The sequence below is a fragment of the Solanum lycopersicum genome, chromosome 3 (genome assembly GCF_036512215.1).
Source record: "Solanum lycopersicum chromosome 3, SLM_r2.1".
Lineage (NCBI taxonomy): Eukaryota > Viridiplantae > Streptophyta > Magnoliopsida > Solanales > Solanaceae > Solanum > Solanum lycopersicum.
Window position 1 is genome coordinate 62,698,820 of NC_090802.1, and position 16,031 is coordinate 62,714,850.

A 16,031-nucleotide genomic window follows, 5' to 3' on the forward strand; every position below is an offset into this window, starting at 1 on the left:
TTGTGAAATTAAAAATTATAACGGACTTTGATATTTTGTACCGCACGTACAATGAAATTAATTATAGACTCTAGTAACCTTTTCTCTTCTTTTCCTTGTTCTTTGTTTTATTATGTTTTTAATTTGGCTTATTATTTTTTTTGTGGGGAAGTTTTTAATTTACTTAATAAGAGATCAAAAAGTGGAAACGTGAGAGGCAAGTATAAGGCAAAATAATTGCACAAATGGAGCCAAAGTTGTACTCATACTTTTTAGCTTTCAACTTTATGTTATTGTGGTTTTTTCCTTCTTAATTTCTTCCTTCTTTTTTGCTAGTGGAAATAATTTTTCTCCGGATATGGACATTATAATGTACCAATCATGGCTTTAACTGAAAATGATAATTAGTAAAGCAGATTCACTATAATGAATATATATCAAAAAAAGGTCATATTTTTATATTTTAAAATAATTCATTTACTCGTAATGAAATTATTTACGATTCACATATTTCATAGATAATTAGATGAAAAAAAGTAATAATATAGCATAGAAAATCTAATCTAATGAGTATTATTTAATTTATTTTATTCATGTCTATTAAATAAAAAATAAAAATAAAAATTTATCTTAGAAATTAATCGGCGCACAGTAGCATAAGGAAGTAGAGTAGTTATTATTGAAAAATAAACACACACTAGCTGCATTATTTTGTTTCTTTTGGAATATAAACGACAGGAGAGAAGCCTCTGTAACTTTACTCTTCTCTGAACACACAAAGCGATAACTCTCCTTCTCATCTTCCAAATCTACACCTATCTTTCTGCTGCTGCAACTAATACTGCAAATCTCAGACTTACAACTCATAATTTTAGTAATTTTTTAGTTTAACAAAATGGGAGGATCTGGAGGAGGTATAGTAAGCTTACTCAAGGTCATAATCAGCAACTTTGATGTTCTTGCAGGGTATCTCTTCTTCCTCAAGCTTCGATACCTTTGTGTTTTTTTCATTAATTAATTAATTCATGGATGATGGACCAATTTAGGAGCAATTTATTCTTGTGAAGCTAATTTTTGTTTTCTCTTGTGCGTTTGAAATTGCAGGCCAGTGGTTAGTTTGGTATATCCTCTGTAAGTGGGTTCTCACTTGGTGATCCTATTGTTTTCCCTCTTTTACGGCTTCATATGTGATGTTTTGGTACTGGGTTTTGGGTTATTTGACAGGTATGCTTCAATTAGGGCTATTGAGACCAAATCCCCTGTGGATGATCAGCAATGGCTTACATACTGGATTTTGTATTCTATGATCACACTTTTTGAGCTGACGTTTGCCAAGCTTATTGAATGGTAATTTTTGCTCGGTTGAGATTTGTGTATTCTTTTCTGTTGGTGTTTTTCAAATTGATAGCTGTGAATAACCTTTTGTGACTTTTTGTAATCATGAAACCTTTGAGCATTCATTTCCAAATCTAATTTGGTTCCATCCCAGTCTCTTAAGTATTTGTTATAGAAGAACGCAGAGATTTTTTGAATTACTACACACTTTTATGTGAGGATTTTAAGTTTTACTCACTTGGTAGATAGAGACTGAACATAAGGTAATTTTATCGCATCTACCTAAGCCTTGATTGAACACAATTACTCAGTACAAGTGTTAGGTGAGAGGTAGCAGGTATCCGTGGAATTAGTCCAGGTGCGCACAAGTTGGCTATGACACAATGGTCATTAAAAACAAAAAAAGTTTGGTGTTGTAGATTGTCGAACAAGTGATGAGCGATGACACACTATCTAAGAGAGAAAGATCATCTGCTGATTGCAGTTTGCAATTAGAAGGAATAGGAATTGCAAGTCAACAGTCATAGAAAAATTGGGGTCACAAAGTAATGATGCTTGAAACATTGTTTGGCCAGGTGAAAATGATTCTGATGGTTAAGTAAATGTTCCTCTGAAATCATATACAGTGACATTTGGAGCAGCTGTCATGATTGACAAAAGTTTTGAATGATTACCAAGTGGGTTAGTACTCATATGGTGGAGTCTTCACTAGTGTATTTGAAGCAAGAGCAGTGATTTTAATAACTATCTGCTTGACAATTTCTTGTGAATTTGGTTGTATAAGAAACTGGATTGTCATGATAAATGCAAAAAATGAGCTGGTGATGGTGTAGTTGACCTTACCTTTGTTGATATGATATGTTTGTGCACAATGTACTTTCATATGGAGGTAAGTTTGGAACACTTCCTCCTCCTCACCCACTCTCCCTTTTAACTATGGGTCATGTTTCTCATCATATTTGTCCCTTTTTTTTCAAACTCATCATATTTTCTGATGAAGCCCATTGAACACTGGAAGAAAAAATAGTGTAAACCGGATTGATAGAAACACCCTTGTCTGGCGTAGTACATGAATCTCTTGTTTATCAGTTTGCTTCTAGTGAGTTTAGATGATCACTAAATCTTTTCCGAATACCAGATCTGGATTCTTTTCCTTTTATATTTTATTCACTTTCTATGTCAGGCTTCCTTTCTGGTCATATGCAAAACTGATAGCGACCTGCTGGTTGGTCATACCTTACTTCAATGGTGCTGCGTATGTGTATGAGCATTATATTAGGACTTACATTGTCCAACGAAAAGCAGTTAACATCTGGTATGTGCCACGAAAGAAGGATGTCTTTAGTAAGCCAGATGACATCCTGACTGCTGCAGAGAAATACATAAAAGAACATGGAACCCAAGCGTTTGAGGAGATGATTCACAAGGTATGATAATCAGTTCACTGTGTTATTTATATATTGAGGAAATGTCAGACTCATAGAAACCAAGTGACTTGAGGTATTCTGAAATTGCAAAACTCATGTTATCAAGAACTGGCTCATTTCAGTTTATTTCCCTGCAGGCTGATGGAGAACGAAAGACCCATACCAGCAATTATGTGTTTTATGATGACGACTACAGATACTGAGCCTTGATCACTGTTTAGGAAGGCAGAGGAGATCTATCTGCTGTTGTAAAGAGGTGCCCTTAAACTGATGTTTGGTCTTTCTCCGTGTGGACTACTATCTTTGGTTTTATGGAGTTTTTCGCAATCCTCTAACTTATGTATGTTATAAACTAATACTACTCATCCTTGTTACCGAGTCTTTTCTCCTAGATACTTTGTAATTGTTAATTTCAAGCAGTACGTTAGTGATAATGAGAATCATCGCTCTATTTATCTTTCAGCTGGATTAGGAGATTTCATCACGATCAAAACTTTGGCTTTCTATTACTCTGATCACTAGCGAAGTCTGAGTGGAGTCACTGCGATTTTTTGCCCAACTTAACGCAACTTTTAAAATACGCAAGCGTGTACTCCCGCTTGACACAGAAAACTGGAGCAACCTGAAAGTTTATTAGGCACTTGAACTTTTCAATAATGGTCTTCAACTTTTTTTTGTTACTCGATGATCCTTTTTAGTAGACGCTGAAGTTGGTTTAAGCATAGTGGTACAAAAGACTCAAAAAATTAGAGTATCATCAAGTGATTCAAGGAAGTAGAATATCCTGCAAATCAAGTGCCAAGTGATTCAAAAAAAATAAAATAACTACCAAACAATAAGTTAACAAGAAATCGATAAACTTTTTGGTAAACGTTGAAGTTAGTTAAAAGTTTAAACGGTGGTAGAAAAAGACAAATAAAGGAAAAAAGAAGTTGGTTTGATGTTTAAACTTTATACAGTGGGTAGAAAAAAAGACAAAAAAAGGAAAAAAAATATTAGGGGCATTCCGAGAATTGAACTCGGGACCTCTCGCACCCTAAGCGAGAATCATACCACTAGACCAAATGCCCATCTTGTTGGATTTGTTTTATATAAAATATTTAACACTAAAATAGTTGAAAGAAAATATATCCCTATTGGTTTGATATTGAAGTCATAGTTTACCCAATGTTTTTAAATTTATCTTTGATAGTTCATTTTTATTTTTATAAAAGAGAACCACTCATCAAACATGCATTACCTTGTATCATATCATACAACAAACCATTTCGATGTGGGGTGTCCCAAAAATTGACAATTTTTAATTTTGTACAAATTAAATAATTTAAATCCACTAAAATCTTCAAATTCTAAATATTAATTGATACAATATTTCCTCATTCAAACAAACTTATCAATCATTGCTTTTATATCTTATTCCATTGTCATTAATTCATTACTATATTATACTAGCCAATAAAATATATATGTTTGACTCTATGTTTGGCTAAATACAATCATACATCATTATGGAATGAAAGGAGTAGTTGTTATTCAACATCTTTTTACAAATTCTACATCTAAATTATTCCAACCTTGGAATTTAGCATGAAATATATTTAGTACTATTACACTGTGGAAATTATTACACCAACGAAGGAGCTTAAAGGCCAGCCTCTCTCTATTACATTCTGTTTCTTTTCGCAAAATATCGTTTTGTTAATAAAATGCTAAGAGAAGAGAGGAAAACAATGTTAAAATCGATTGAAAAATAATGTGACTCCGTAGCTACTATTTTCCCTTTTATAATTTATGAAATACAATTTGAATTGACGTAAGACTTATAAAAAAAAAATTGGATTGTGAGATATTAAAACATGTACGTACAGTAATAATATTTCTATGACTACATATATTTATGTCGTAAATCATTTTTGAAAGGTGATATATTTTTACTAGCTCAATTTAAGTGTGTGAATATTTCTTAAGTGTTTAAAAAAATTTGAATAGAAAATAATTATGACTTAATTTAGTAGATATATAAAATTCATTTCAAAAATTTAAAGATTTCATATGAATTAAATTAAATTATTTAATTATTGAAAAAAATATCACATGAGACAAAAGAATAATTATAATTCAAAATATTATTACAGTAAAAAATGGGGTTGTTTAAAAATGGTAAGAAAAATGCAAGAAAAAGTAATGTAAAATAGGAAGGTAGATAACAAACCCAGGTGGGAATAAAAAGGCGGGAAGTTAGTTGATTGGAGACAAGACTGAGAAAAACAGAAAAGGTCCCTGTTAACAGTAGTACCCCCACTATCTTGCCGCAACAGATTCATATTTCGTTGACTACGTGGCATCAACAAAGGAGTATAATTTTCACCATTGAACCACCAAATAAGAAAAGAATTCCCTGCTACGTATATATTTCATTTACATCACACGCAATAACTTACGTACTCCTCACACTTAAAAAGGAGAGAGGAAAAACCACACTAATTTCCTCACAACACTCTCTGCCAAATTCTCATTTCTCTTCCGATCCGACAAATTTTGGTTATAGAGAGAGATATCTACTGAGCGCTGAGGCTTGGCTTTTGCTATCAAATCGAAAATCTACACTTCGGAGTTCCCTTCGTGTTTCCTCTGAGAGCCTGAAGAAGAGGAGTTCCTGTAATTCTATGATTTTTTCCAGAATCGACCTCGGTTGACAGTGAGTTTGCTCTTTAGTTACCTGTATTGACTATGAAGCACAAACTATGAGTTTCGTTAACATTTTCCTTGAATTTCGTTTACTAAATGAACGCTGTGTTTTTGTTAAATATATTGTTCAAACCTGTGAAAATTGGTTCGCATTGACATAAACCCTAGCTCCTTGTTGGTTCTGATGCTGTTTTTCTCATGAATTTTGAACGGACAGTATAGGTATATGTTTTTTTTTTTGGTATAATGTGTTTACGTGATATTGATATGTATTCCCGATTATATTTAAGGGAGTTGTGTTGTTGATACTATTAAATAGGACGCTGATGTTGTCATGAAAAGTAGTAGTTCCGGATATTCAAGGACGTTTTGCTTAGATTTTAGATGTAACTGCTACATGCTAGGATATTTTGTTTACATGTAGTTGATGCAACTAATTTGTTTGATAAGGTGATTCTACTAGTGAAAAGTAATCTTAGATCATTTTTTTTTTCCTGTCTGTTTTGTAGGAAAAAAAATGTCATTTCTTAATAGTTCGTGTTGAGATGCTTCCAAAAACCATTTTCCTTATTTTATGCTTATCCATGATTGGTTCTTCTGAAATAGTTTGTATGATATTAGTATCCTTACTCTCTTGGACGTAGAAAAGTCATCCTATGGAGGAACTATGGGGGCTCTTTTGCCAGCTACCAGATGTTTGGTATTTTCATTATCAAAGTGCTAGAGTTCATATAACAGCTTAATGAACAACGTACAGAGGAACAGTCTTGGAGAGAGGAATGTGGAACAGGTGATGTTTATTGCTAAAGTTTTCTATTCTTTGCTGCGTTAGAACAGAGCAGATATTGAAGAAGGGCAAACAATTAGTTTCACTGTAACATCTTCACATTGTGCACATTAAAAGTCCTTTTCCTCCAGGAATAAGTCTATTTTGAGAACAGAAAAACTCTCACACCAGTATGAGAAAGTTGGCTTCTTATTGCGAAATAACACTAAAAATGTTTGTATCATTTAGTCAATAAAGGAAAAGAATACAAACTGCAGGTAATAGAAGTACCGAAATCCTTCTGGTTCACGGTTTACCTAATAATGCAATGAACAGAACCATGACAATAATTACATCAACACCTATGTTTTTGCTTTTCAGACCTTTACATTATATCTTCTTATCAAGATGAATGATGCAAAAAGAGAGAAGGTTCCCTGCAAATTCATATATTAACAACCGCTCCCAGTACCTGCATTAAGCAGCAATATATCCATTATGACCATAAATTTAAAATTAGAACCAAACTTTAGATAACATAAAAGGATTCTTAGCTATTTCTTTTTCTGGTGGCTCCCCTGCCGATACCTATTTACTGTACTGCATGTTATTAATTGATTTTACTTGTAGAACGACCAGTTTGCTTCTTTTTTTTCCAGGAGAGCATGCAATGTGATTATCTTCTATATATATCTAGAAAAGTTATTCTCTGTAAAAGAAGAGATAAAAGCTAGCATTGCTGTCACAGTTACATCCATTTTGAGTGCCATATTCTAGTACATATTTTCTTGGTGTGGAATGTCAGATAAAAGGAGCTTATAAATTTGCACTATTTTTGTTGTAGTCTGTCTTTTTCACTCCCTCATTAGCAAAATAATAATCCCTTTGATCCATGCTGTATATAGACCTTTCCTTTTCAGTTCAATTCTAAAATGATTTTAGCAGAAAATTGTCAGTTATATTATACTCCACAAATTGTTACGTGGATTCCATGTTCACTCTTTTGAACAGACTTCTTTCCCTGTTCTACTTTAGAACTCTAGAAACTAAGATTTGGACCTTTAAGTTTCCCTTGCTAAATAGTGGAAAATTCATATATTCTCGTGATAACCATACAAATCAAGATAATTAATTGAGGAATAAGGGAGTATCTGTTGCTGAAACGGTAAGTTTTTATATATGATTTGCACCTACAGATCCTTGTTTTTGCAACTTGCAGGCCATTACAGCCTTAAAAAGAGGATCATACCTACTGAAGTATGGACGCAGAGGAAAGCCAAAATTCTGCCCTTTTCGTCTTTCTACTGTATGAACTTCGCATTAGATTGTTCATTTTATTTCCCAATCTCTTTGCTTATTTTTTTCATCAATTTATATTAAGTTGAAATAAATGTGGTTGGGTTTCCAATCCTTAAAGCGTAATTTAGGGAAAGCTCAACACTTTCAATTTGATATTTCTTTTGTTCAAGCTACATGGTTTCTTGGTGTAACTGCTTATCCTATACTGTGATATCTTTGTCATGCCAAAAGAGGATTGAGTTGAAGTTGAAAAGTTAGAACTTGGTAAGAAGAATGTGTAGAGCATCCCAGACACCAGGACAGCTCTATGCTTCTTTCTTTCTTCTGCTGCTTTTGCCCTCCCTCCCTCTCTCTCGCGAGTCACGCCTCCCCCCCCCCCCCCCCACAACACACATAGAGACTCTTTTACACACCCTATTTCTCTGCTTCAAATAAGTGGTATTGCTCTGAGGTTTTTGTAACCCATTCTGAAATTATCATTCATCAACTGCTTCTGATGGACTAATTTCAGGATGAAACAAGACTGATATGGTATGTTGAAAAGGAGGAGAAACAGCTTCAATTGAGTCAGGTTTCAAGGATTATTCCCGGTCAACGAACTGTAAGATCCTACATTATCAATATTATGCACACCAAACTTCATCCTAAGTGGTATTGTCCTACTGACATTTTTATCTCAAATGAAATTATAGGCAAATTTTCTGCGGTTTCCTAGACCTGAGAAGGAATATCAGTCATTTTCACTTCTATATGGCAAAAGTTCCTTGGATTTGGTAAGTAATATTTACAGTCTAAGAGCATATCACATTCCCTTCTAAGTTTCGGTACTTGCATAAAATGGAAGTCCTTCCGTCATATATTTCTTTTTGAGTAGAAAATAATCATTAAACAATTAGATATGACTAATTACCTATGTAGGGGGAAGTGTGAGATTTAAATAACCCCCAACCTTTTTTTTCTTAAGAGATTTTTTTTATTATTGGGATGATAGATATGAACCTGAGGTTTGAACCACTGTTGATTGATTAACAGATAGCTCTTTAAATGCCTTCCACGGTTAATAGATTGACTCTCTTTTGAGGTTAAAAATTCTAGCCATGCATTTTTATTTCATACCTTAGTTGCCTGTTTGGTTTAGTAAAATGTAAATCTATGAAATAACTTTATGTAAGTAGTATGAGGAGATGGCAGAACATTGGAAATTGTATATTTATGCTTAATTACAGTTGGGAGACACTTCCTGTATTGGTCAACACTAGCCAGTCTTCATGCTTCAAAGGAATGGGTATCTTTGCTATTACTATGCCGATCATGAACACAGTTCATCTGTATTTTCATGATATATGCATTTTGAGTCATATGCTTGCTTCAGGAATAATATATTGTAGATTTTTAATAACTGCTCATTTCTTTGGTTAAAATAAAACATTTAAGAAAGTGTACATCTTTGTACTTGCATGTCATCATATCCCTGATATTATAGAGATGCAAATGCTTGTGTCCTTCCGATTGAGTGAGAATTCCCATTCTTTAAATTCCAGAGATTTAATGGGTTTATGAAGCAAAATAATATGAACCTCTCTCCTCGCAAAAATTTAATTTTCATTACTGGTTAGATATGGTTGCCACAAAGATCATCATTAAAACACGTGTTATGTATTTACAAAGTATATGGACTAGAACTGTCAGAGTTAAGAAAATTAGTTGATCCAGAATACGGTGATTGTAGAAGACCAATGCTATTAGTAGAAAAATGGAGAGTTCTAGAAGAATTTTATATCTTTTGATTATAGAATCAACAAACTGAACCCTTTGACAGATCTGCAAAGATAAGGAAGAGGCAGAAGTCTGGTTTGTTGCTCTCAGAGCCTTGACATCTCGGGTTGACTGTCAAAAGTGGACAAGCGATATAAGATATGATATAGCATATTCTGATGGTTCAACTTCTGCGACACAGCGACGTTCTCACTCTGCTTTGTCAAGTAGTAGTGGAAGCAGCAGTACACCCTATGAGGTACTTACAATGATGAATTTATCATTAAGTTGATTGATTTATGATCTTGACTCCCTTTTTCTTCTCATGACAGGACCCAAAGAAAAATCTATTGGGTTCAGTTCCATCTCAGAGTCCTCCAAGAAAGAGATTAGAAAGAGCGTTCTCCGACTATTTACTTTATAATTCAGCGGCAAAATGTTCTTCCCATAGAGAGTTTGCTACTAGTTCCTTCAACTCAAGATCATACGGAAACCTAGATGATGAAATTGGGCAGAGCTCTACAGATACTATCCGATCTAGTTTTTCCAGTGCCATTAGTTCATCTAGCCACGGATCTTTCGCAAATGCTGATACCCTCTGTGACATCTTAATATGGGGAGAAGGAATTGGTGATGGCCTGCTTGGTGGTGGGATGTGTGGACTTGGAAAATTTGAAACTGCAAGAAGAGATGCACCTTTGCCGAGGACCTTGGAATCGGCATTAATACTTGATGCTCAATATGTTGCTTGTGGGAGCAGACATGCCGTACTAATCACAAAGCAAGGAGAGATTTTTAGTTGGGGAGAGGGCTTAAGTGGCAGACTAGGGCATGGAGTAGAATCTGACATTTCTAGCCCAAAACTTATTGACAGTCTCTGTGGGTTAAATGTTACATCAGCAGCATGCGGAGATTATCATACTTGTGCCACAACAATCACTGGAGATCTCTATACATGGGGTGAGGGTACCTTTAACTTTGGCCTCCTTGGGCATGATACTGGAATCAGCCACTGGATCCCCAAAAAAGTTAGGGGTCCTTTAGTTGGTAAGCATGTCTCATATGTCTCTTGTGGTCCTTGGCATTCAGCTGTTATAACATCTGTTGGCCAGCTTTTTACTTTTGGTGATGGAACATTTGGTGCTCTAGGTCATGGGGACCGTAGTAGCATTGGTATTCCTAGGGAAGTTGAAACTCTACAAGGACTAAGAACAGTTAGAGTGGCATGTGGGCATTGGCACACTGCAGCTGTGGTAGAGCTCTCTTTTGACGATTCCAGTTCTTGTAATTCCCCACCTTGGAAGCTTTTCACCTGGGGAAATGGGGATGATGGACAACTTGGACACGAAGATAATGCTTCTAGACACACTCCATGCAAAGTTGTACAGTTGGATGGCATTAACTTCAGTAGAGTAGCCTGTGGCCATAGTATTACAGTTGCTCTGACAACATTAGGGCAAGTATATACAATGGGGAAAGTTGATTATGGGCAACTAGGAATTCCTGGAAGTACTGGGAAGTTTCCTTCTCGTGTTCAAGGAAAAATTACAGATTGTTTCATTGAAGAAATAGCTTGTGGATCTTTCCATGTTGTGTCCCTGAGCTCAAACTCTGAGCTTTACACGTGGGGAAAGGGAGGAAATGGACAGCTAGGACATGGGGACAATCATGATAGGAACACTCCTACACTGGTTGAAGCGCTGAAAGCAAAAAAAGTAAAGGATGTGGTCTGTGGAAATAATTTTACTGCAGCCATTTGTCTACACAGAGAAGTGTCTCTCGCTGATAATTCCATTTGTGCTGGATGCCAGAGTCCATTTAATCTCAGACGAAAACGTCATAACTGCTACAACTGTGGGCTTGTCTTTTGCACAGTATGCACCAGTAAAAGATCTGTAAGAGCTTCTTTGGCTCCAAAAATGAACAAACCTTATCGTGTATGTGAAGATTGTTTTACTAAATTGAACAAGGGCTTGGATATTGGATTAACTTGTCTACCACCGAAGGTCACTACTGGAAGCTTACAGAAGAATACTGGAGAGAGGAGGAAAGAGACCTCACCTTCCAAACAAAAAGGCCTTCTCTCTAGGCTGTCCTCATTCAATTCATTCAGGTCTGACGATAAGCGTTTTAGAAAGAACCAGAAGCAAGATTCAAACTCTGAGAATGTCTCTCCAATTCCTAATGGCAATACTCAGAGTGAAGTATCTCAAACATCAAGCCAATTGTTGTCCTTTTCTAGTTGCCCTGAGATATTGTCTGTTTCTTTTGTTGGATCAACAAGTCACTCTCAAGCTGGTTCTCCTGCTTCATTTGAATCATGTTCATCTAATTCTGTGTTACTGAGATCTGCTTTTGCTGCACAAGCAAATCACGAAGTGGATCTTGATGATTCAAAGCAAACAAGTGAAAGTCTGAAAAAGGAAATTTCCATATTGAAGGAGCAGGTAAAAACTACCAAGATTTTTTGCCAAGCCTCTTTGTTGCTGCATTTTTTTTCCCGGATAAAGTAAGGGTAATTTTATTAAAGATAGTACCAAGTAGGTACTGCAACAAAGTACAAAGAAGTATTACAAAGTTTGCTTCAGAGTCCAAAAAATCACAAAAAGATCTTCTAATCTGTATTCCTTGAACCAGATATATAAGCTCTCTATGCTTTTGTATTTTACAAAAGATAGATGTTGTATATTCTCCTCAAAGCATCTCTTATATATCTGTAGGCATATAAGCCACACAATGTCCAGTGGGCAGTGGGATGGTTTTCTAAATCTGTTTCAGTTTGCTGCTATTCCTGTGTCCCAGTCAGCATGACATTAGGCTTCTAATATCCTTTGGCACCACTCACTGTACCCCAAAAACACACCAGAATAGTGCCCGAATATTTCAGGGCCACTGTTGCTGCATTCTGTCATACCTAGAAGAATCATTGAAGTAGAAACATTTAATGTTAAAATATCAGAATTTGTATTAGATATTTTTCTTTAGCTGATACTGTTTTCACCCATAATTTCATATTTGAGCTGTTCTTAAATTGTTTCAACGAAGTCACATTAGATGAAAGTCACTAATTGGATCAGCAACTTAATCCTATATTCCAAATTAGTTGAAAAATATTTTTGAATTCCACTATTTGAAATCAAGTAGTTACTCTTGAAAGTTCTACACCACTTAACTATAATCCAACTGTTATTGTACTTCTATTCTCATACTGCAGGTATATTATTTACTCCTAAGAGAATGTCAATAGCTATTCGGATAAATGACTTTCATAGAATCCTTCTATTCTTGGAAACATATTTACAGTGGTTGGAACAACAGGATAACGGATAATAACAATATCAAGAAAAAACTTTGTTTAGTTTATCCTGATTGGTCCAAAGTATTTTTTTAATGCACAATATCTTACTGTCCATTGAGAAAGATTGTGTTCTAATGTACCATAGCTACTTATTGCACTAGATACTGGTACTTGTTTTGCAAAGGGTTGTCTTGAAATAGTCGAAGAACCAACTAATAGAAATAGCAGCCAGGTTAAAAGTCACAGTAAGCAGAACCAAAGTATAGTGTTGAACAAGTAGGTGTAACTGTTGAGTTCTACGGCGGTGAACTCAATGGCATCAGTTATAGTGATCCTGCTACTGTGAAAAAATATGCTAGACGTGCCCAATTGGGTGAAATTTTCGAATTAGATCGTGCTACTTTGAAATCCGATGGTGTTTTCCGTAGCAGTCTAGACGGCCATAGTCTCTAGAGAGCCCTAGCCAAGGTTCCGATTCTGATAGAGTAGCCTTGCCTTCCCCACAGAGGAGATAGACTGGTCTATAAAAGGTACCTTCTGGAACTAGAAGAAGGAATGTAGGAGCTAGTCTTCAAAGCTTTCCGACTAATTCATTTGTATGCAGTTTTACTTATCCTTTCAAACAAACAAACTTGTGGTATAAGTTGATTTGTATGTGCTCTATTGCATCTGAGATATACACCATGCAGGTAGACATTCTTACCCAGAGATCCCTGTTCTTAGAAGCTGAGCTTGAGAAAAAATCAACTCAACTACAAGAGAAATCTGAAGAAGCTATAACGGAAACAGACAAAAATAATGCTGCTAAGGAAGTCATCAAGTCTCTAATGACGCAGGTAGACCCTTATGCTTAATATATTCATCATGTCCTTAAATATATTCTGCAGATAATTGAAAATGTGTTTATACTAATTATAAATTAGATTTGGAAATTCAGAAGTTCCTGTGGGAAGTCCCTTGTTTACAAATAAATCATAATTCAGTGGTTAATTGTTTATCGTTACATCCAGCTGCTTCTTTTACTTGTCCAGGTCTAGCCCAAAATTTGATAGAAATTAAGTCATATTAAGTACCTGATAAATAATTTTAGCATTTGACTTAGCATGGAGAAAGAAGAAAGGAGAAACAAAAAGATCCATGTAAAAAGAATGTGGAACCAATAAATGTGAAAATGAGTACCTAACAGAAATAATAATCACAACTATTAGAACTGGTAACAAGGGGGTACTAGATTATATCCAGTTCAGTTACTCTATCGAAGCCAATTTTCCTTTTTTACAATATTATTTTCTTTGAGTGGAGAATGGAAATACAATAGCTGTAGCTTAGCCCCATAATTGTTTTATGTCAAGATACTTCAACAAAATAGGTTGTGATTACAAATAACAGATAATTAGAGATATGTTAGAGGAACATAAAATATACTAGCATGTAAGTGTAACATGCTTGAGTGCTCGTTGACTTTGGAAAACACCCTCTTAAGCCTCGCATCTGGAATTACTCTTTCCAGAATTCAGGAGCAGTTCTTAGCTTCTGCTGTTATTCAATCCAGAGAGGACTTAATTTGCACTTGGGACAACTTTCATCCCCTTATAGAACTCTATCCTTATTCCCATCTATAACTACTTTTCATTGGAGTGTTCTTATTCTTGTGGGGTTTTTTTTCTGGGTTTACCTAGGTAAAGGGCAACACTGCAAGAGCACCTCAGGATGGTTCTGCAGAAAATCTGATCCATTCGACGATGACAGTACCTTGATCCTTGTTTCAAGAAAGAGTAAACCATCCAGCTAGGATTTCATCATACTCCTAATCCTTTTGCATTTTTCTGCTGATCACTGAAGATTTATGGTATGTTTCGAGATTACTTATTTATTCCATTTAACTTTTTTTTCAGTGAGTGGTTAATTATGCTTTGGGAAAAAAATTGTCAGTTACAATCTTCTCTAACAAATAACTTCTTTGAAAAAAAACAAACTCACACCATCTTCTCAAATCAAGAATGAGAAATCTGTTAAAGAAACCTTCGGGGTGGGGCCCAGTGGATTGGGCTTGGGACTTTCATATTGGAGTTCTCAAGTTCGAAACCCCTTGCTACCGAAAGCAAGGGGTTTGCCTTCTAGGTCGAGCTCGTCGCACTGGCTTTGCCTAGTGTGGGTTACCTCACCTATGTGGTTTGCAAACTATTGTAGTGGCTGCGGGTTTTCCTTGTCATAAAAAAATCTGTTAAAGATAAACCCCTCTTGGTGCATGAAGTTTCCAAGAGAAGCTATTTTTGATAAATCTCTTGTTAGAACTGTATACCAAGTGACATAGTGATCCTATCATACGGTTGATACATGTCCATTCTGCTGTTTCGTTGACACTCACTCGCGATATTAGACCATAATCTGACTCTACATATTCTTAACACAGTCATCCCAAATAATCATCATTCAGCTGGCCCACATCTAATTTGTAGCTTGTTGCTTGTTTATTTGTCTGTTTTGCGGATTTTGCTGTTATTCGTAGTTCCAGTCACCTGTTGTCTAAATCAATCTAAGTTTTCTGCATTTTGAAGTGGATGAAGGGCCTACGCCCTTTGCATCAATATGAGGATTCTCCTCCAGCTTGCTATGATGCAGAAATGACCCAAAGTTTTTTTTATGTTCCCATCATAAATGAAAGGATCACATTGGTTCTCAATTGCATCATGTAAAACCACAAGTTTGATGAAAAAATTGTTATTTCAAATACATTTTAATGGAAGTTATCTGCATCTCTATGCATGTGCAGTTGGGTGTCATCAATGTCTGAAAGTTTATCAGTCGTGAAAATATGAGAACGGTGAGATGCACGCCAACTGGTTCAAGGGAAAAAGTCTTATTACCTGTACAAAGGTTTGATACTAATGAAGATGTCTCTCTATCGGAAAGTGTACATTCAATTTTGCATATAGAGTGGAGCTAATATCCGTAGTACACATTAGGATGAACTGAAGGCTGCTGTTTCTATGATGAGTAGGTGAAAGGAAATGAAATTCATGATAATAAACAACACGCTGTGATATGTTCTTCCTCGTTTGAATTCATTGAGCTGTTGAAGTACCTACGCTTACCCACTTCATACGGTTCTCTTTCTCCTAACTGTGTAAAGAAGTATGCGGACTTCTTTTTATTTGTTTGATCCGAGGGTTCCATATCTTGTCAATTTTGATAATGTTACTGTAGAATTAACACTACGAGAATACAAATACAAATAGCACCTTAATCAATGTATAATTAATGCAAGTGTTACTATTTAGCATTATTCTTATACATTTTATCAATCGACCCTTTAAGTAGGTGTACTTGAATCAACTAGGAATATATTAAGACGGCATACTTAAGTTCTTTTATAAACGGCATACTTAAGTTCTTTTATAAAGTGAATTCGTTTACATTAGTCTTTTTCTATTTTGTTACCTGCATTCTCTTTCAAAACTCACTTTCCAAATGCATCCACTCA

The 16,031-nt window shown here is 35.3% G+C and overlaps 2 protein-coding genes and 1 non-coding gene across 4 annotated transcripts; 2 read left to right on the forward strand and 1 right to left on the reverse strand.

The window, feature by feature from the left end:
* Nucleotides 1-439: 439 nt before the first annotated feature.
* On the forward strand, nt 440-3,203 carry LOC101246233 (HVA22-like protein a). The gene is made up of 5 exons (XM_004235975.5): nt 440-945; nt 1,084-1,110; nt 1,204-1,326; nt 2,498-2,741; nt 2,879-3,203. The coding sequence occupies exons 1-5, from the start codon at nt 875-877 to the stop codon at nt 2,942-2,944; spliced, it is 531 nt and encodes a 176-aa protein (XP_004236023.1). The 5' UTR covers nt 440-874; the 3' UTR covers nt 2,945-3,203.
* A 536-nt stretch (nt 3,204-3,739) lies between these two features.
* TRNAP-AGG (transfer RNA proline (anticodon AGG)) lies at nt 3,740-3,811 on the reverse strand. The gene has a single exon. It is a non-coding gene; the product is annotated as a tRNA-Pro (tRNA).
* A 1,371-nt stretch (nt 3,812-5,182) lies between these two features.
* On the forward strand, nt 5,183-15,831 carry LOC101257851 (PH, RCC1 and FYVE domains-containing protein 1). 2 transcript variants are annotated; one of them, XM_010320492.4, is made up of 10 exons: nt 5,183-5,439; nt 6,074-6,219; nt 7,415-7,501; nt 8,006-8,095; nt 8,187-8,267; nt 9,314-9,508; nt 9,582-11,696; nt 13,237-13,383; nt 14,227-14,396; nt 15,321-15,831. In XM_010320492.4, exons 2-9 carry the CDS (start codon nt 6,172-6,174, stop codon nt 14,302-14,304), a joined length of 2,841 nt encoding a protein of 946 aa, XP_010318794.1. In that variant the 5' UTR covers nt 5,183-5,439; nt 6,074-6,171; the 3' UTR covers nt 14,305-14,396; nt 15,321-15,831. The 2 variants fall into 2 exon arrangements, with proteins under 2 accessions (XP_010318794.1, XP_010318795.1); XM_010320493.4 differs by having other exon boundaries at nt 5,233-5,439; nt 6,079-6,219.
* The last annotated feature ends 200 nt before the right edge of the window (nt 15,832-16,031 follow it).